This window comes from Parus major, chromosome 9 (assembly GCF_001522545.3).
Source record: "Parus major isolate Abel chromosome 9, Parus_major1.1, whole genome shotgun sequence".
Lineage (NCBI taxonomy): Eukaryota > Metazoa > Chordata > Aves > Passeriformes > Paridae > Parus > Parus major.
The window spans coordinates 13,465,130-13,487,196 of NC_031778.1; the positions used below are offsets into that span (position 1 = coordinate 13,465,130).

The 22,067-nt window shown below is 39.1% G+C and overlaps 1 protein-coding gene across 1 annotated transcript in view; it reads right to left on the reverse strand.

Annotated features, from left to right (window-relative positions):
• Positions 1-530: 530 nt before the first annotated feature.
• LOC107208584 (zonadhesin-like) overlaps positions 531-22,067 on the reverse strand; it is a 24,032-nt gene continuing 2,495 nt past the window's right edge. Inside the window, exons 5-28 of the mRNA XM_033516762.1 lie at positions 20,514-20,586; positions 20,086-20,333; positions 19,643-19,820; positions 19,026-19,134; positions 18,429-18,523; positions 17,651-17,827; positions 15,525-15,727; positions 15,068-15,212; positions 14,090-14,334; positions 13,310-13,474; positions 12,741-12,865; positions 11,762-12,030; positions 10,388-10,596; positions 9,783-9,924; positions 8,280-8,530; positions 7,543-7,672; positions 6,310-6,475; positions 6,003-6,179; positions 4,295-4,425; positions 3,213-3,412; positions 2,165-2,303; positions 1,588-1,716; positions 1,128-1,239; positions 531-776 (exon numbers count right to left, since the gene is read on the reverse strand). Coding sequence (XP_033372653.1) covers positions 623-776; positions 1,128-1,239; positions 1,588-1,716; positions 2,165-2,303; positions 3,213-3,412; positions 4,295-4,425; positions 6,003-6,179; positions 6,310-6,475; positions 7,543-7,672; positions 8,280-8,530; positions 9,783-9,924; positions 10,388-10,596; positions 11,762-12,030; positions 12,741-12,865; positions 13,310-13,474; positions 14,090-14,334; positions 15,068-15,212; positions 15,525-15,727; positions 17,651-17,827; positions 18,429-18,523; positions 19,026-19,134; positions 19,643-19,820; positions 20,086-20,333; positions 20,514-20,586 — 3,972 coding nt within the window. The 3' untranslated portion in view covers positions 531-622. The remainder of the gene's footprint in view (positions 777-1,127; positions 1,240-1,587; positions 1,717-2,164; positions 2,304-3,212; positions 3,413-4,294; positions 4,426-6,002; positions 6,180-6,309; positions 6,476-7,542; positions 7,673-8,279; positions 8,531-9,782; positions 9,925-10,387; positions 10,597-11,761; positions 12,031-12,740; positions 12,866-13,309; positions 13,475-14,089; positions 14,335-15,067; positions 15,213-15,524; positions 15,728-17,650; positions 17,828-18,428; positions 18,524-19,025; positions 19,135-19,642; positions 19,821-20,085; positions 20,334-20,513; positions 20,587-22,067) is intronic.

Consider the following 22,067-nt stretch of genomic DNA (forward strand, 5'->3'; position numbering starts at 1 on the left):
AGACCTGCCTGGGATGCTATAACTAGTTTGTAGAATCATAGAATGGTTTGGGTTGGAAGGAACCTTAAGATCATCCAGTTCTAATCTCCTGCCATGGGCAGGGACACCTTTCATTAAACCGGGTTGCTCAAAGCTCCATCCAACCTGGCCCTGAGCACTTCCAGGGACAGGACATCTACAACTTCTCTGGATAACCCATTCCAGTGACTCACTGCCCTCATAGTAAGGCATTTCTTTCTAAATTCTAGCCTAAACCTACTTTCTGACTTCTGACCTTAACTTACTATCTTTCAGTTTGAATTCCGACCATAACAGAATTCACATCAGTCTATGGTTTGTGCATCCCTCAGAGGTGTGTATGTGACGTTGTGCAGCCCACTTGTGCCATCAAGGTCTGTGTGGAATTTTCCAAACATCCTTTGGAGACAACAGAGTCTCTTCTGTCAGTTAGAACACATTTCAGTTTGGGTCTACAACATGAGACCTGAGAGATATTTTAAATGAATAATTTCAAAGGTTTTCAACAAATGCAATGATAAATTTATTTTTATTTCTTCTCAAAGTATTAGAAATACAATTAAAATACAAGAGTAAAAAGTATGACAAATAATAATATTGTTAACTATAAGTGTGTATTTGTGGATTCATTTTGATCAAATGCACTGTTCACGATGCAGCCATAATCTTGCTCACGTACTCTGGCATCCAATTCATCACTGGACCATTTCAAAGAAGAATCCCTTGTTATTGTAACTGTATCCACCTTTCTCTTCCTTCTGTACAATGAAGGGGGGAAAAAAAAAAGGAATAATAAATTTTAATTTCTATTCTTATTTATAGTGAGAGATCAAACAGTGCTGTGAGCATGAATAGAACTGGATTTTGGAGAAGCTGGAGTCTTATGATAAGTGACACATATGCCCTATGTAAAAGAAATGGCATGTGTTCATTCTTGATTAACAAAAAAAAAGGTAAGTTTTCCCTCACATTCCTCAGGAGAGATCCCCAATGCTGTGGCTCCTTTCTGGTCTTGCAGGTATGTGACTGATGGGAATTTTGAGGTTTACAGGTGCTAAAAGAGGTTGTCTTTAATTTGCTGAGTGTAATAAAGCTGAGAAAAGCCTTACCTGAACAGAAACACTGTAGAAGAGATGAGAATGACAATAACAGCTACACCTGCCACAACTGCAATGACGATGGCAATTGTGTTACCCGAATCCTCTGTGTCAGGATCTTCAGCTGAAGAACAAACAAGAGCCCTGTCACTGTAAGCTAACTGTGCTGTGAACAGAAATATTTTTTCTCCACCCTTGCATGTCTTTTTGGTTTTACTGTGTTCACTGTGGCCTTCTGGAGTGGTGTCAGACCCAGGTCCTGTGTGCTGTACCAAGCCCTGCTGTCCTGCTTTCTGGTACCTCTCCACTGGAATTCTGACCCTTCTCACTGCTTGGATGACCACAGGCTCTCACCCACTGGGTTACTAACTTACATCATGAAAATGAAAAGCAAGCCCAGTCTTCTCAATAACAATATACTTTTTTAAAAACATTGTGTTTAATGCAGGGAAATCCAGAATAGTTTTATTACCTATTTTTTCAGCCTCACAGTTTGGTCCTGTGTAGAGTTCTGAACATTCACAGAAGTGGAGAGAGGTGCTGTTGTAAGTTTCAGAGCAAATGCCATCATTCTTACAAGGATTTGGCATACATGGGCCACCTGGGAAAAAAAGGAGAAACACTTGACTCTCAGATAATCCAACTCTGGAAGGTTGGAAGAGAATTGTTCTTGCTTAGATTATGCTGACTCCTAATGCTCCCCGTCCCTTGTATTTTAGCATGTTTCTTGTATCTGACAACAGGAATAAGGAAAATAAATACTGTTTCTCCAGTGAAACATCAGAGTAAGATCCCCTGCATGGTTTCCTGTGAAGGCAGGTGAGCCTGCCAAGGCTTTCCCTTGGAAGAATGTGCCCTGAGGGGTTGAGATAAGCTCATCACAGCTCCTTCAGTGCACATTCCTTCAAGGGAAAGCCTTGGCAGGCTCACCTGTCTCCACAGTTTTCTTCTGTACACTCTCTCCTGCAACTATCCCTAACCCAGTGATGTCTTTTGAAGCTAGTCAAGACTTCATAGCATCAAAGACCATATGATAGTGGTTGACTCACTCCTGTAGCAGCCACGACTGTAGTTTGAAATGCCACAGATTTCACCAAACCCACACACTATCTCAGAGCAGAAAACAGTGGAACTTTCTGTGCACTGGCATCTCTGAGAGCAGTCATCAGTGGTGAATATTTCTCCAATCTGGAAGAACAGGAGATAGATGTTAAAAATGATCAAATAAAGAATCAGCCAGAAAAAAACATTAATGTAGCACTGGAACCCTCATTATACTCTCTCCAATGCTTTCCTGATGAATGGCAATAGGGAAGATTGGGGTTTTTAAACTAGTTTGTAAAACAAAAAGAAAGCAAACAGCTTACTAATGCAGCTCTTTGAAACTAGAGGATGGCCAAAGAAAGAAAGCAAAAGAAGAGTTTGGGGCATGAGATCCTAGCCCCAGGCAGGGTACATGTGCAACCCAAAATGGGAAACTGTTGCTGGAGATGAGTGGCAGATGAATCACATCCTACCTCCAAGGCAATGTGGAAATGCTATATGCCATTTTTCTTAAAAGTGCCACCTGTTAATAGTAAATCTTTACTGGTTTAGGCCTTTTTTATGCCAAATCTCTAGTGGTTAACCAGAATTCTGTGAGATAATGGAGCTGTTCTATCCTGCAGTGACAATGGAGGATTCTCCTCAGAATCCAGCTTTGCTCAGGGCTCTGTTCATGTCCTACCCATCTCTACAGACTCTCAACCCTGCCTTAATCTCTCTTCATTGGGAGGAGCAAAGCCAATTTTTCTGTAACTGGTGTGTTGTAAAGTTTAGAGTGTATGAGTGTTATAAAGGTCAAGAATTAGCATGAATTTAATCACATAATTTCTCCAAGTGTCTGCCTTGGACTGGCAGGCAGAGGGAGACCAAGAGATCTTGACCTTTCTTCCCTTTCTCCAGAAACCAGAATTTTATTAAACAATTGCTCTTTGTTTCTAATGTTTCTACTGCAAAACAACATGCTGAGGATTATGAGGAGATGGTCAAAATAACTAACAAGAGAAAATATTGTTTAACACTGTGGGAGCTTTCTGACCCACAGGGAGACTGTACCTCATAGTATTTGTTAAGGTATGTGCAGCCACACTGTTTGTAAGGCACACAGTCAAAGCCACTAAGAACATAACCAGGGAGACATTCACAGCCTTCAACACAGGGTGATTCACACTGAGAGGGGCTGGTCAGGTCGTTGCAGGATGCTGGGCATGCAGACATGCATGAGCTGTACTTGCTGTTGGCAGGACATGATATGCCTGTGAAAATAAGGAGTCCAGTTATTGAAGGCTGCTGTGTGTTACTGACAGGATTCCCTTTCTGATCCATTTTCTAGGAGGCAATATGATAAATACACACACACACAGATATGCATACATATATTATAGTATTGAAGTTGTAAGTAAAGCACTCCAAAGTCAGGAAATGCATCATCAAAGCTATTTGTATGCTGTTCTCTCATTCCTGGTATACACTGGTTCATATAAAGGGTTCATGTTTATACATGTTCAGGGTTGCCAGCCCTGCAATTGCCAGAGCTGTTCCACAGCTTTGGGAGCTATTTTGCCAGAAATATGAACTCATCTAACCATGGCAGACACAGGGAAAACATGGTTTGATGAACTCCAAACCTAAAAAGATGAAAAATACGTTTGAGATGATTGTAAGTCTTATTTCAGCATTTTTTTAGTCTGAAAAGTTTCGAGTGTTCAGTTGAATCTATTTTTTAATCTTGAAATTTCACAGGCAAAAGAGGTAATTAGTATATTTTGTAGATTTAAAGAGAGTTTGAAATTAAATGCTTTGCCTTCAGATTTGTAGCTTGTGATGTCACAAAAAATTAAACTTTTTGTCCCCTTGGGAATGGGGACACCTTTTCACTCACAAAACTTCTAATGACAAGGAGCTGACAGCTCTGATTTCCTAAGTATCTCTCGAAGCTGGGGTTTAAATTCAAAAGTCAGCGTAAGACACAGAAGAGAAGCCAGAAAAACAAGTGTGTTTAACTGTGAAGAGTGAGTGAAGTGTGAATCAACATATTTTTACTCTCTGGGAAGATTTGATATAGGAAAAGGCTCAAATTTCAGATTTTAAGAGTCCTGTAGGTAGAATTCCTGCTTTGTGTTTCTTCCTGTGCTTACCACAGTCAGTCTGTTGCCTCCAGCCATCCATGCTGACTCCTTGCTGCTGACAAGCCAGCACATATTCCTCCAGACTGCGACACAAGGTAGCAACTTCATCTTCTTCCACACACATATCAAACAGGCAGCTCCTAATTGCCACATGAGAAAACATTAATTCCCAGTACATATGCTATTGGTTGTTTTCTGCCTGACTCCTAGTTTTGTTTTCCAGGATCTGGCTGACAGGAAGCAGAGGAATAAAAGACACTCCAAGCACATGGTTGGGAAGATTAGGTCATTTGTTGTGCAGCTGCTGCTGCTCTATGAGGTGTCCATATAGGATCATAGCATCATTAAAGCTGGAAAAGGCCTCTAAGATCATTGAGCCCAGCCTTTAACCTAACTCTGCCAGGTCCACCACTAAACTATGGCCCTATACATAAAATTTTCCTCCTAAGCAATCTCAGCCTCCCTTGGACTAAGCAATAAAGTGTTACCTTAACACAGTAAGTTCTTCTTTGCTCTCTGCTTCTGTTTCAGGATAAATCTTGCTTATAGAATACTTTTTCATGCTGCTAAGTGCTACAGCTGAACTATTCACTACTTCAGTACATGGGTACCCTCCTCATGTCCATGTGCCTTGAATGTTGACATAGAATTCTGTTTTATCCAGTGTTTGCTTGTCAGTGCTATCTTCTCAGTTTTGCTTATCATTTGAGTATTCATGGCCTGACTTTCAGAGGCATTGAGATCCAAGATGAATGGAATCTGCAAATATGCAGCACCTCAGAAAAATCAGGGCAACCACTGAGCAGGTAGAACAGGCTGCCCAACCAAATTCTAGAGTGTGGAGAAAAGTAAGCTGATGTTAAGAATCAGGAGATTTATCTGTGTCTATTTATATCTATATCTAATCATCTCTATCTGTATATCTATATCTATACACTCTATATATAATCTATAGATATAGATATATGTATACACATTGAAGTCAGTGGTCCACTTTATTTGGCTTAAGATACTGCTAAAATTCTTCTCACTGATAATAGGGACTTTGGGGTGGGAATTATCTGTCTTTGAACATTAGGCATAACTATGTAACTAAAGAAAACTGGCAGCTATTTCCCAAATCTGTGACTGATGGTAGATGAAGGATGAAAGATGAATGTGGGGATGAATACAGCTTGGAATTAGTTATTAGAATTGTACATGTAGGAAGCAGAGCAACCTTGAAACACAGCAGAGGGAACTTTCTTGAAGGTACCAGGTGAGTTACTCTTCACTAATCTGGTTATTGTACTTCTCCATAAAAATTTCAGAAAGTTTCACTGTAGCTTCAGCCTTTGGCTATGGCGTGATAAATATTTTATGAAGCTAGAACTGCTATCCAGCAGACCCAGGTGCTACATTCTCACTGAATGTGGATGAGGACTGTAAGCACGTTGGAAATTCCAGGCTACAGGGATAATACTTAACACTGCTGCTTTATTTGTGTGGGGAAAGAGGAAAGCTGTTTTGTAGAGCTAGCAGAGAAGTGAAATGCTGAATAGATGAAAGAAAGATAATCACAATAATGTGTGATAAACAATATGTTTAAAAATAAATGACACTATCTTCAGCTCCTGTTAATACCTTGGAGACTCCAGATGACTGAAGATCTTGTCAGAAACTATTGCCAAAATGATTTTGCAAACTGGGAGAGCAACTGTCTGCAGTAGACACTTACGTGAAATAGAAATCTGGTTGGACTGCGGAATGACACTTGGCAAAAGGACCATTCGAGTTAGTCAGGATTTGACACCTTGTAGTTGTGTTTTGCTGCTCCAGCTGATTTTCGTTGCAGCCTTGGAAAAGTCCTGGATCTGGTTCCTCCTCAGACTCATTTTCTGAGATGACATCTCGTCTGTAAATGAGAAGAAGAAAGGTAAGACAGAAATGAGACAGTGTAGTTATTCCTAGAAGTTAACTATGACTTAATTCACTCACTTCTAGTGGCAGTGCTTGCTGTGGATATTAAATAGAAAATCAAGTACCTGAGACGAGAGCTTCTTTTCAGAGGAACTTTCCAACTTTCACCAAATACATTCACGTTCCTCACCCAAACACCATCTGGATTTGTGAAATCATTTCTGTGTCTCCCATCAAAGTCACCACACAAGCCTTCCACTCTGTTTCTGTAGGAGGTAGCCAGCTTTATGTCTAGACAAAGTCAGAAGGAAAAAGAGCTATTACACAGAAATTGTTGCCACTGAGTGTATGGAAGAGGTGGAAATCAATGCCAAATGGCACATGCCATGATTCAGATTTCAGGTGGTAATGTGACATGGGCTTAATACATAGCATAAGAGCACAGCCCTGAACATACCTATTCATACATGCATTCACACTTTCTGTGCTCTGCAATGTGGATCATGAAAAAAGTAATTTGTCACAAGTTTTTATATAACATGATATCACTGCCTGGGTGCTCTTAGTGCATGCTGCTTACTGCTTTGCAACAAATGGAATGCATCACCCGTTTTTTGCCCTTCCCTTACAATCCACTTGATCACTGAGAAATGGGATTTCTGTAGATAGACATTTGCTTTCTGCAGTTGGAGTTTCAGGGTTTGGAATGATGGCCATGTAAATAAATAGCCTGGCTTTATGCACTCAGAAATAGTATAGATTTATGCTGATATAAATCAGGAGTAATTCTGAGCTAATCTGAACAGAGGAGGTATTATGTGTCGATCTTACATGAGTGGTTTCTGTGTATGCCATGTGAAAGTCCTGACAAACACTAAAGAATGGGATTATCTGCAGTAGGCTTGAGAGGAAGCATGCAAAATGATACACCCACAGAGTGCTTGAGAATCTCAGTCCTATGACTCCTGTGACTGAATTCAGCTGGCAAAGGGGCAGATCCAGATTTTGTCCCATCATCCCAATTAACAATTTCAAGTTATTTGCTTTTGTTTTTATCATTCAGACATTACTTAACATGAAAAAAATGCACAACAGTGTGACTCTGTATCTCATTTCTCCTAAATTCAGTGGGATCCACATAGAGAAAAGTGGACCCCACTGAATTTATTTTCTGGTTCCTGGGAAACACTTCTTTCTAGTATTTTCTGGTTATTTTCTGGTATTTTATATCACAAAGGACCATAAGCACAAAGGGTGAAGATTTCAAATTTTGTCTTGGGTTTAGACCTCCTCCAGAATGAGAACATTTTTGAGGGTGGTGCATAAATATTTCTGCACAGTTTTTTAGTATCACTTACCTGCATTTTGATTGCCATCAAAGCTCAGGTATAAGCCAAAATCTGTCTCCAGGTAAATTCTTCTTGCCCTCTGATATATACGAATACCTTCATGGGGTCGAACAGGGGGTCTCACCCTCACACCATCCAACTAACAAGGAATGAAAAAATTAAAATTCATTATATATAGGTCAAATCAAATTCTGTTTACAGTACAGGTCAATGCTACAATCCAATCCTTCTCTGGTTTTATGATAAATATATTAGATAATTTAACAGCATTTATTTTTTTAAGTTAACAAAATAATGTATTGAGGAAACTGATTTGGATACAGTACTTTCATAATATCCAAAGAAATTTCTATTATTGATCTAAAAATGTAATATAGCATCTATGTATGCTCTTACACACCAATAAAGAGGAAGGAAATTAAAATAACCTAGCATAAAACAAAGCTTTCCTTACCACTGATAAAAATTGTTGTGGCTTTATTGTAAGCCTTGGGATATTTAGGGTTTCATTGCTAAAACTATATTTATTAATTTGTTTGTTTGATGTAGAATCGTATCTTTCATAACTATGGAGAAAAAAGACTCCATGCAACTGAAAATCTCATTTGTGGTTGCCTCACAGCACTGCTGTAATAATACAGTTCACTTTAATACTTTAATTCTTAAAAAAATAGGTGCATTACTCAAAGGTGTTTTACTCCAAGGGAGGGCCTTCCTCTGTGCTCTGCAGTCAGGGAGGGACTTACCAGAACCTGCTTGTTCTGCCTGAATCGCACTGTGTGGTTGTAAACATTGATGAGCATCTCTTTCAGGTAAGTAATGTGTCGACTTCCACGTAAAGGATAGTTCATGCCTTCAATGCTGAACTGTGTCAGAGTGTCAGGTAGGTCAGGGATGGTCTGAGCCAGAATATATGTGTATTTCCCTTGAAAGTGGTGCACCAGCCCGTCAAAGGTGATGTAGTGTGGGTCACCCATGACCTGGCATCTCCCAAAACCTGCAAGGGAAGAGCTTCATTACTCTCCAGTCTAAATGTGCATGTGCCAGATGCCATGGCTGGATTGGTCCAAACTGTTAGATAAAAATGATTGCTGCTAGCCTGCAGGTTTGGAAGTAAAGATGGGTGCTCAGGCTTCACTCTAGTGAATGGACACTCAAAGGGAGAGATAGACAGAGAAACTCATTCCTCTGCTGAGAACCACTGTGAACCAACTGAGCTGAAGCAGAACATCAGAGTTTATAGAATTTATTGAGAGTAAGTTGTGCACAGTGGCCCTCTACACAGGAATGACTCTGACACAAGCACGGCTTGAAGTGGCCTTCTAAGAGATGTTGCTTTCATAACCTCTGCCATGTGTTGCTACAAAACTGAAAAGTAATGTTTAATTTTGGCTGACTCAATGCTGTCACTAATTTCTGCTGAGGTTACTAAACTGATCATTTGGTTTACCAGACCTAACAATCAGATAAAGTGACTCTCATCTATCAAGGTTCTCCTTGACCACTGGGCACAGAGTAAACCATTATGCCAGGAGTAAGGCATAGGAAGGCCATCCTTAAAACTGCTGAGGTGCCTCTGCTCATATATTTTGCCAAAATGTAGCAGGGATGGATTTGCCTTATGCTTTTCTATTGATCCCTAATACAGGACTGATGCCATGCTATTCTTTAAAATTGAAGTGTAGTATGCTATGCTCTCTCCTAATCCACCCAACCTACCTAGAGAATATGGGAATAACTTTACCTACAACAAATATTGAATGAAAAGCACCAAAGTCCTCTGACTGGCCTATCATGTATCTATCCAGATCTGCACTGTCCTGGTTTTGCTTATTGGTTTTTGGTTTTGTGGTTTTTTTTCCCCTCTTCTCAAATCAACATGCAGTGGGAAAAACAGGGCCATTGTGATAGGATTCACAAACTGAGTTTTGGTTCAGTAGATGCAGTGGGAATTTTGTAAAAGAAATTTTATTCAAACTAGTCAGACTGAGCTGTCAAATTTCTAGATATAAGTAAATTATACCCGGGTATCCATTTCCCTCTACAAATTCTCTGCATGGATTAGGAACCTTCTGTTATGAGAACTGAGGCCTTTTTGTATTCAATAACATGTTGTCAACAAAACATAAGAGTTGCTTTCTTTTGCTGTGAAAGAATGTAATTGCCATGAAGAAAAGTATGTACACTCACATCCTTCCCCCTTCTGCAGCTCTCAAGTGAACACCAAGTGAAGAATTTCTTGCACATACCTGTTGGATTGCACTTGTGTTTTCCATCTTTGATCACACAGGTTTCTCTAGAATCACAGCTATAGCTCCTGCAACTGATGACACCGTTCTTCTGGCACTGGCATCTTCTGGTGCAGTGTGGAGTTATCCATGTCTCCCCAGCCTGGACACAAGTTGTGTTAATAATATGTTATCAAGGGTCTAAGCTTTGCAGTGCAATGGAAGTTCAATAGCCACGGGTGTGGACACTAGCTAGGTACAGCCTTGTCCAGTTGGCAATTATACAACTGATTGATTAAGTGTAGTCTCACCAAGAGCCCGTGAGAGGGGATCTCAGTCCATTTATCTTACTGTCTTCAACATGAGAATTTGAACACAAAACCAGACTAGGACAGACTGCCTGAATAATTCTGATCAATTGCCTGTTTTAAAATAGGCCTCGATTTTGGCCTCAGGTGCAAAGTACCAAGTGAGCTTCTGTATTTCCTAATACCCAAGGCAGCAGCTTTTACAAAGGTATTTAATAGGTAGATCCTGAAGTATTTGATCTCTCTCACATTAAGATGGGCAGGAGACCAATTTTCCACAAGTTTTGAAGTCAGAGATTGTTTTCACAAACTACTTACTTCATAGTAATTGTTGTCATCATCCCTGCAGCCACAGCTGCTGAGGGGCACACAGTTGCCATTGCTGAGCACATAATTATCATCACATTCACAGCCCTCTGTGCACTCTTCTGTCTTCTCACAAAGGGAAGAGGCAAAAATGTCACTGCATGTTGATGGGCAGGCAGAGACACAGTCTTTGTAGTGGCTCCGGGATGGGCAGGGCAGTGCTGTGTGGGAGAACAAAGCCAACATTATTAAATACATTTACAAAGTGCACTGCAAACACTGAAAGCTACACCTTGGCCTAGGGAATGTAATACAGAACTGCCTTTTAATAGCTGATTTTGATCATCAGCTGGTTTCTGTTTTTATATTTTACTTTTAAAAAAATCCAATGAGAAACAAAACAAAGAATGCTCTCTGGAACTGCTTGTTCAGTTTTATTACAGGTATGAACCACCTGGCACCAGATTATCCAGATTCAGTACTCCAGTTCAGCCGCAAAGGCACTGCTAGAAATGAGACTCTCATAGGCAAATTCCTTAAAATATTCAACCCTCCGTTGATGCAAACTAAATGTAAATTAAGCTTAACTACAGACATGCAAGAGCAGTAGATACACGTTGTCAGACTGCAGGTTCATCTAGCTCTAAACCCTATTTATGCCAATGACTAGACATGCTTAACAGGACGGTCCAATAAACACTGTAACATGACAAAAGCTTTGTTAGTCCAGTATTTTCCTCCACTCATGGCAAGGAGGAAGCTAGAGATTTCTGATGGATCTATTAAACATTCATCTGACATGGTTTTTAACTGGTTAACTGTTTTGTCCTCCACAGCATTATGTGACAATCCCACAGTATAATACTAAATTGTAAAAAACTCCACACAAATAAAACCCCACTACATGATCTTTAGTAATTTTTGCATAATTTGTTTGTAGCTTTGTTGAAAGGATGGAGTGAAGTACATACCCTGGAGATTAATCTGAGAATAGGGTCCATAATAAACAACTGGGAAAATTGTCAGTTTTTGTTCAAATCACAGTGAGTGATTTGATAATAACGTGCCCTAACACAGTATCTTTCTTTCTTTTAGTCCTCTGGTTATATTATTTCTACATTTTAGGCTCAGTACAGTATCTCATTTGGCTACCAATGCCATTCTAATTCCACATAATATCCATAATTTGTCTAGTTCTGAGTTATCTCTGTGTTTTTCTGAATGCAAATGCAGTTCAGTGTAGCAATGGAATCATGATAGTAGAATTGCATTTTTTAAGAACTTAGATTTCATTTTCTTTTACATAACTTGTTCACCTAACTCTGCTAATTTTTGCATGCTGTTAGCCATTGAGGTTTCATTTTTTTTACTTGCTTGTTTACTTACGACAGAATGTGCTATTCCTCCATTTAATGATGATTCCATGATTCTTGCAGGTGTCCACATAGACTTGAACTATGTCACAGAGAGCAGACTTCATACCATCATACTGGCACATATCATAGATGCAGATCTCTATGAAGTCATCAGGGTTGACTAGACTATGGCATACTTTGAATTTGTCTGATTTTAGAACATTGCACTGTCTTTCAATGAGTTGTTTATTCTCAGCAGTGCAAGGAGTATCATCTTCTTCTCTCAAGTCTGGCAAACAACTGCAGGAAAACACAGACACAAGCTGCTGTAAGACAGACTGAAACAGAAAAGTTTATTTCCACTGAAAAGTAGAAAAGGCTGGAGGCTATGATTTCCTTCTGTCAATGGATGAAAGTCTGAGCAGAAGCAGACCTGCCTGACAACCACTGTGCTGTGTCTGACACCTGTTACTGTCATTGAACTTGACTCTGACTAGAGGATTGACTTCACAGCTTGACCTTGGATCTGTCTCATCATTGCAAATTTCTGTACAGTGCCCTGAACTGAGCCGGGCTAACCTAGGCTCCCATCTGTGGGGCTTCCCTGCTTGCCTCGCTCGGATAGAGTGGGATGGACCCTGGCTGGTCAGGCCAGTTTTTTCAGCTGTGTTGTCACATATGGCTTCCTGTCTGCCAGGGAGCAGCTGGCCCTCACCATTCCTCAGCACCGTTATCTTGCTCTGGATGTTACCAGTGTCAAATAAACAGAGTCCACACTGTGGCCCCAAAGACTCATTCTCCAAGTGTGTACATAGATTGATAGAACAGCTGTGGTTTTACTCTGGCCTGTGCAGTGATTTCCTGTGAGGATGGCTGTTTTTTGAGCTACAAATTTAAGTCTGGTACACAGTACTTTTATGTAACAAAGTAGAAGACAGTCAAAACAATTGAAAACAATTCACTGTGTTCCTGAAGTAAGATGGGAGGTATGAAAATTATTTAACATTTACCCTTTATCACTGTCTGTCTCCACTTCCCAGCTATTTCCAAACTGTGGGGCAGTGACAACTGTACCATTGGTCAAGGACAGATCATCTTCATGATTACCATTGAAATTGCCACACATGCCATGCACCTGCAGATGGAAAAGAACCATATTCTAAGCATGACCTCTTTGCATCAACTTCCCCAATAACTTCTTATTCATTGCCTATGAAATAATGTGACCAAATCACCACCACCAACCAGTCCTGTACCAGACATTTCAGACATTCTTGCTGCACCCATGGAGAAACAAAACAGAAATTACAGTAAATCAGTGATTCCCTAAGGCTTCAAGCTGTTTATTTCTCTAAGTAAGAAGTATTTCCCTAGACAAGTAATTTTCTTTAACTACCCTCTTGGAACACAAAGAAACTGTTGTGAAGAGAAAAAGATATAAAGGAAAAGAATTACATGTATTACAATGCAGCTACAAAGAAAGATGCAACAGCAAAACACAGGAATAAAAAGAGCTAGAAGTAAATGGACAAGGCAGCAGTTTTGAAACAACTCCAGATGTTTGTATGCTAAATCTTACCTGTGAGAAGTAAGAGCGTGGGAGGGTGATCTCCAAATGGTGATTGCCGTCATATTTCACTATCATACCAAAGTCAGTTTCCACTACTATAAATCTGCCAACATTTCCAATAGACACGCCGTGCAGCTGTTTCTCTACTGGAGTGTAGACTCTCTCATTGTTCAGCTGGAGAGACATGTCATTTGTCAGTATGTATATTCTTCCATGAAAGCTCACAATCACTATTCCTTGTAGTGCTGAAGATTTCTCTGTGACCACTTTAGCTCTTTATGCTTCCACCACTGCATGTTCCAACTATCAGTTGCAGGAATCAGCCTCTTAGCTGAGGAGGGCTGGGCAGGATTCACCTCTGGTAGTGAGCAAGCTCTTTCTCACTCATGGGGTAGATTCCCTGCCTCCAGTACTGCCATGTTATTCTGGCCTGATACATTATGCCTTGCTTGCTATAGGTGACTGCATTGATAAAAGCTGTTGAAGTGGGGAGTCCCATATTTTAATTCAGGCAACAATTCCCCAGTCTGGAGACGCTGTGTTTAATCTCTAAGATATGGACAATTAAACAGGAAACCCAAACTAGAAGCCTTGAGAACAAGTGATAAATTATATTTCCTTATGACATCCACTTAATGGCGGTGCACACAAGTGTCAAGCATATGCATACATGTTCCTTAGGAAATATGAAGATCCTTTTTCCTATTTAGGAAATCAGCTACTCTTAACTATTCTAAGTGAGCTAATTTTAAGATACTTCTTGCCAGAAAAAAGAGCACCTCCACCTACCAGGAGTCCTTGGTTTTTCTGAAGGGTGATTCGTACACCATGCACATCTATGTAGACCTCCTTCAGGTATGTGGCCCCTCTTAGTCCTCTGTCTTCGTTCTTGCCAAGTATGGTTATAGGAATGACATTGGTGGCAGTGTTGACAACCTCAACCAAAGTGTATGTGCAGGTTCCCACAAAAGTGTACTTCATTCCATCAAAAGTAAAATAATGGGGATCTCCTACCACTTGACATGTTGCTTGGCCTGAAGGTGAAAAAAAAATGATCTATGAATTTTGTACTGGATTTTACCATGGACTCAGCTGGCCAAAACAGTTTGTATTAGTGTAGCAACCACATCCTGATCATTATTATGTGGGCAAACTTTCAGAGAGGCAACTCAGGTTCATGCCAATGACATTTATTTGTAAATAAGTTTCCAGAAAGTGTCTCTTAAATTTAATTTGCAAATTATATACAAAATAAACTTTTGTATACATTTCTATATGCTGTTGTAGCTATGATTTATTGTATAGCTGAGAGCAATACAAAGCTTTACTACTGATCTATATCAAAATATATAATTACTTGTATAAATGTAGATGTAAATGTAAAAGTAAATAAAGTTGCATCTATAGACACCAATACATAAGGCACTTGCCATTACACAGGCCCACAGAAATACAATTCTCACAGAAATGCAGCCAAATTTAAAGCTTGCAGCGCTGGTGATGTGGGTCTTGAATATTCATTATCAGGACAAATAGAATCCAAGCAACCTTGCAAAATTTTAGGCAGCATCAGTTTTTGCTGATATCCACTACAACAGCAGGGCATCTGTGCTTGCAAGACAGAACATCCTGCATTTTCATCTCTTAGCACTGGCAGCAGTTGGGATTTCTTTGCCATATGAAAAGATATTTGTAATAAAGCTAGGAGAAGAAGAAGAGGATCTAATTATGGAATTGACATTGGGATGATTTTCAGGCAGGACTCACCATTGGAATGACAGCCCAGCACACCATCCTGAATACTGCACTCCTCTTGGACTCCACACTCCCAAGCCTGGCACTCAATGATGCTATTTGCCTTGCAGGTGCAGCGCTCAGTGCAGGGGTAATGAGTGAACCAGCTTTCATTCAGCTACATGGAAAAAAAGAGTGTAGAAGTATATATTGTAAGATAAATAGGAAAGTAAAACCATAAGGGAAAAATAAAATTATTAGTATTTGAATGTGCATGATGTATAATCATTTGGGCAATTCTAGCCACATAACTCATGGACCAAGAAAGCTGGCAACACAAGTCTATTTTGAAATTATTGATGGTGTAAATATGAATTTTGTACTGTTTTTAACATGTTTTTTCCCTCACAGTGATAAAGAATGAGATTCCCTGTTTTGGGTTTTTCCTTTTTTTTTTTTTTTTCCCCTTTAAATGTCTGATGTTACTTGCCTGGTGATACTGGTTGTTTTCATCAACACAACCACAGTTGCTTTCTGGAACACATGTGTCTCCACTCAAAACATAGCCTTCCTTACAGAAGCAACCTTCCACTGGCAAAGGACTGCAGGAATCAACTTTTGAGATGTTCAAACAGGTAGAAGGACACCTAGTACCACAGCTCTTGTAGATGCTGCCTCCAGGACAGGACATTGCTAAATAAATTGAAAAAAAAGATTACTCCAAAGGGCAAAATCATAATAAAGGTTTTCCTGATGCTTTTCCTGTTTGCTCCTGAAAATATACAAAATGGCTGTTAGGAAGTCTGACAGGAGAGTGCTGAGTACAAGTCTTTTTCTTCTGATTTAAAGCCATAAAGTGACACAGTTATGGAAAGAATCTTTTGTTATACCTCCTGGTATATCCCCATTACTGTAGTTCCTACTTGAGCATCTGTTAAATATTCCAAAATAGAACTAAAAATCACAGTCTGTCTTTCACTGAGACTCCTTGAGAACAATATACTTTCACATCCCTCCTGCTGATGGTAGAATTGGGCTTCTATCACTCAAAACATGGTCCCCAGGAATAACATTACATTTTACAGAAGTCCCAAAGCATTTGTCCTTTTCTGTCATCTAAAAAAACACAGAAAAACATGTGTTTGACTGGATTATATTATAAAGCACTACATATGATTCTCATATATTTCTGTCCCCACAATAGGATCTCTTACTCCTGTCAGATAACTACATCTGACATCTCCAGTATCTAGCCAGACTTCCTTCACTTGGTCAGGACCTTACTTGAGTTTTTTATTTGAATCACTGATGAAGAGAGCACTTGAGAGTCAATCTTTCTAATGTTACTGACTTTTCTCTATTACTATAATGAAGCCATAGGTATTTAGGTCCTGGCCTATAGCCTCAGACTATGGAGTCTGGATGTCCATGTCTTTAATCTGATTTGGAGGCTTAGACACTCATTTCTTGTTCTATCTTTTTTTTATATAAGAATTCTCTGTGCTCTGTTCTCTCAGGGCTGACTTACTGGGTGCTTTATCACAGTAGTTCTTTTTCCAACCAGTTCCTAGAACCTGCCCATTTTTGTCATGGTTTAGTTTAAATGCAGAGCTAATTGTTGATCACATCAAAAAAAGAACAAGAAGAAAAAGAAAAAAGGTGCAGATCTGAAGAAGGTAATCCAGTAGTACATGATATAATAAAAATTATTGTAAGAAAAAAAAAAAGCATAGAAAACAATTATGGTTTATTTAATTTTATTTATGGTTGATCTTAGGAGGACTTTTTTTTCCCTCCAGGTGTGTAGTTTGTGGACCTAAATGTCCTTTAGAAAATGCTTCCCAGAGAAGTTGTGGATGCCCCCTTCCTGAAATTATTCAAGACCAGGCTGGATGGTCTTTTGAGAAAGCTGTTTTAATGGAGGGCATCCCTGCCCATGGCAGGAGGGTTGGAGCTAGATTATATTTAATGTCCTTTCCAACCCAAACCATTCTATGATTCTATGATTGTATGTCTGACAAGCAGAAAGCTGTCCAGTATTGCCTAAAATAAGCACCAGTGGAACCTTTGGAAAGCTTTATTCTAAGAAATACGAGTTCATTATATTAAATTTGCCATAAGGTCATTCTGAAGAGAATTAATTGAAATATACATGACAGTACTCAATTTCTTTGCTTTAGAGAGAAATAGAGCACTCCCTAGAAACAGCAGCTTTTCAAGGTCTCTTATTTTATTAACCAAAGGCCATGGATAAACATGTTTTGTGGAGGACTACCAGCTCCACTTGCATTGAGGATGGTAGATTTTCATTGAAGCAAAATAACTTATTTCTCCAATGCAGAAGCTCACATAAGACACAGTTGAACATAATCAGACTTTTCTAAGAAACTAATAGCAAATTATAAATATTATAAAACTTTAAGGATTTAATCTGCATGTTTTTGTAACTAGTGGTTTATACAAATCCTGGAATGGTCCTGAATCTGAAGCAGGCTCAAGACATTATAAAAGACAGACTATACTCAGAACATTAGAGAAAATGAAATAACATGTATGGAAAAGGTAGAGGACAATGAAGATAAAATTCAGAATAGGTATTTATATCAAAACACTCACGGCAAAGAGTAGCATTCCTCCATTCTATGCATATCCCAGCATTGACACACAGCTCAGCATAGGCCTGAAGTCCATAGCATAAGGATGTTGCCTGTCCCCCAGTGAAACACATGTCATAAACACAGTTTTCAAAGAAATTCTGTGGAGGCACCTTCGTGTGACAGTCCTTGAAGATTCCTGTGTAAATCAAGGAAGATATACAGAAGGATATAAAAAACACACTGGAATGTTAAGACTGACCATCCTGTATTCTCTGTCACAGCAAATACATCGTGGGTGTTCCAGGCTGTGTTAAGTAAATTAATCCAGTACTTGAAATGGATACATAATGAACAATATGAGAATGGTCTCTGTGGATCAGGTTTTCTTCTTTTTGCATGATTGATACAACATAACTTACATAAATTAAGCATTGCTGGCTAGGAAAAACACTAATTCTAGACAACTACAGCAAACGTACAGAATTTCGGACAAAGTATCTGTAATACACACACACACAGTCTGTCTGAACTGCTTCTTTTAGCAAGCAGAGTACAAGTCACTATAACACAAAGAGCAGCTATGGTTCACTGCACATGTTCTCTGATAAAATTCATGGATACATTGGCATTGTCTGAACAGATGACATATTCTGGCCAGGCACCTATGGGTTTTACATTGGATATTCACACTGAAGGCTTTATATACTTCCAATATGAGCTCAGAAAAAGAGACTACAGAGAAGGAACAAAACAAGCTAGACCATCACATGGCTCACAGACATCTACCAACACACTACCTGTTGGGTCTGTGATCATGCCACATGCTGTGTTTTTCTTTGCTTCACTCTCCAACACAGGATCACATTGCTCTTCTGTCCCACCACTGAAGCATCTGGGGAAAGCAAGCAAATCAAACACGTGTTTCACATCTCTTACTATCAGATTTTCAGTGGAAAATTAATATATGACAACTCTGCACAAAAGAGTGCATTTAATTTCTGTCACAAGACTATCCAGCTTCTTTGTGAAGAGCTGATGTCAGCCCTCTCACTGAATGGACTCCTTTTTAGATCCCTTCTGGGTGATTCAAAGGCTTATTCTTAGCTGAAAAAAAAGAAGAGCTATGGGGTCCAAACAGTTATGGTTTCCAATAAGGGAACTGGACTGATGTACCATCCCCCCTCACACTCAACAGACAGTTCCTGCTTTGAAAAATGAGACTTAAAGGACACCAGCCCTCTTATTCACTGGTTTATGTGAAAGTCCAGCTCTCTACTTCTAATGGGCAGCTGGAAACTGTAGAAGGTACTGGATGAAAAAGCCAGCGAGTAGATAGATATTTGATTTTAAGAGTTTACTCAGCAAATGCCACATGATGAAATGATTTTACATACATGGTGTTATTCTCAGGCACCAGCCAGCTTTCTCCAAGATCAGTGGAACCACTTGCAATGTCACCATTGGGCTTGATATTGTCATCATTTGGATCACCATTATAATTACCTATGAGGGTAAAAAGAGATTTATGGGATGATGACTGTTATGAAGTTCAAACCTGTAGAAAAAAACCTATGTTTCAGGCTGTAAAATAAATTAAAATGAAGTAGAGACAATATATATGTAACATCAATCTGTACTGGGCAAAGTAAGAGCAGAATTGTGTTTTTATTACTGACAAGAGCTGCTGCTTAGACATTTGAAGCAGGAAGTCTGTAAGCTCCTATGTAACTAGATTTACATGGCATCCAAGAAAATACTTACCTAAAGAAACCCTACTAATTTTCTTGCATCCTACATGGATGGACCGTTGGACTAAAAATTAAACAGTGCTATTTGCACCATTATATTCTTAGGTAGATTTCCTGCACTGAAAGTGTGAAAAACCCATGAAGAGATAACTGAACTAGAAAACTTTGGATGATTAAAACCAAAGAAAAATCAGAAACTCACAATACAAACTACTCTTGTAATTTCTACATGCTAAGGAAAAAAAAAATAAGTAATCACTTACCACATAGGCCACAGAGCAGACCACTGTAATTAGAGGGCACAGAGACTTCTGCATAATGATTTCCATCATATCTCACCCACAGTCCAAAGTCAGTTTCCAAGAGAACATATCCACCACTGCTTTGAATACTGATTTTCTTTTCGATAAATACAGGCAAGTTCATTCTGCGACCATTCACCTGAAGAGCAAGTTGTGAAAGTAAGTGTATGGCTGTTGGGACTCCTACAACCACCAGCAGCTATTACAGATTGCTGAAAAATAGGATCTTGTGCATAGGGCGACTGGAACTGATTAAAGAACATCTGAGCAAGTTTGTTGGAGATTTCATTAAAAGAGAGAGATATCATTAATACAAAGATAAAGTCTTGTTATAAACTCTACAGAGATAATAATTGTCTGCATGTCAGTTAAAAATTATGTCTTTTTAAGAGGTATTTTCTTACATTCACTTTCTTGTTTTTCAGCAGAGAAATCTGATTGTCATAGACTTTCACATGCACTGACTTCACGTAAGAGACTTTGGTGTTGGCTCCTCTGTGCTCATTTGTTGTGGACACATCAAAGTATGGAAGACTCTCAGAGACAGTGCACACTTTGGAGAGGGTGTAAGTGCAATTTCCCATGAAATTATGAACTTTGTGGTCGAAAGTGTTGTAATGTGGGTCCCCAGAAGCACTGCAGGAAGCACGACCTGTGAAGAAAGAAAAAGTCCCTCTGAGTCTTCACCAGACTTTTGCAGATGCTTGGTTCCCAGTTTGTTTGCTTATGTTGTATTTGTTGCTCAGATATAATAGTGATGACACCAGTCAATAGCACTCCAAAAGCTTAACAGTTATAAAGAGCTTTTAAGATCTGGACAGTAAAAACTCACTGCTCCACTTATATAACAATGTCTTAATAATGCCTTTTACCCAACTTTCTTCATCAACCTCTAGCACAGATTTCTGATACACAAGAGTAGATTCTTTGTGGGTCCAAAAATATCTTTCTGACTCAACAGGAAGAATTTACTCAAAAACTTAACAGGACTGGTTAGCCAGAACAGACTGCTGCACTATCAGCTGTCTGGGGTTTGGTACTCATATAATTTATGGAACTTAAATTGAGTATTGCTTTCACAAGATATCCTTTACACATTTAAAAAATAAAAAAAAAATAAAAATTATGTAGCCAGTGATAATATGTACAAATGGAGGTATATTGTGTATGCATTTATGTGTGAGACCAGTGTAAGATTTAGAATACTGATAAAAACTTCTGATTTAAAGGAAAAAACTTCCCATCACCTCTTATCAGAGTTGACCCTGAAGGTGTTTCATGGTGTTTCTCACCACCAACAAAATAATGAGGAGGGGTTCTTACATCTTTGCTTTTCAAAGGCATGTTAAAATACAGCTACACTTAGGGTTGTATCTACATGTCAGCCTTAACTCCTTACAAAAAAAGACATATTTATTAATTACCAAGAAAAGCAGAAGAAATCTGAACTGAATAGGTGAGCCAGGACTCTCTTGTACTTAACAAGCAGATACATACAGATATTAGTGATTAAATTAGAGGAAATCAGCAATTAAAATTTATCTAAACTGACATTTTAGTGCGTATCCTATATAATAAACTAGTCTTTCCTAAAATAAATAATTGGATTATATCTGAAACAAAAAAAAAGGAAATTAAATGAAAAATTTAAATATACAGACAATAATATCTGTATAACAAGTGAAAATTTGCCATATAGAAGAGTAATTTAAATATATATGGACATAGCAATAAAGAGTATGTGAGACAGCTATCACATCTGGTCTACTCTTAAAAAAATATCAGCACTGTGGCAAAAGACACCTATTGGAAGATGAACAGAGCTGGAAGTCAGACAGACTCCCAGAAGAGCAGAAATGTTCCAAAGGTGTGATTAGCAATGAAAAGCTCTGGACCTCCAGCATAAAATCCCTGTCTGTTTACAATGGAACCTGGATTTAGAAGATAAGGAAGTGCTAAAGGCACTAAGATGAGGCAGTAAGAGGACATTGGAAATGCCAGTATCTGAGCAGGGTCTGGGTCAGGTTGGTGAGATGGTGAGTACAGGCTGCATTTGGTACCTGGCACAGGACATGCGGGTGTTGATGTCAATGGATCTAGCACTAGAGAGTTAGAGGAGATGTGCACCTACAGGGGAGTTTTGCTGCAGGCAGCTGATCCCCTTATCACAAGCACCCAAAAAACATGACCAGGGAGGCCCAGGATGCCCAGGACAGGGATTTGACAGTGACTTCTCACCAGAAACTCTTATATCACCAGAGTTGAAATGGAGAAAAATACATATATGCCACATGGTCATAAACATGAAGGAAGCAAAACGAACACAATTAAGAGGCAGTAGGAGACAGGGATCAAGCATGGCGGTACCTGAGCTTGGAGTGGGTCT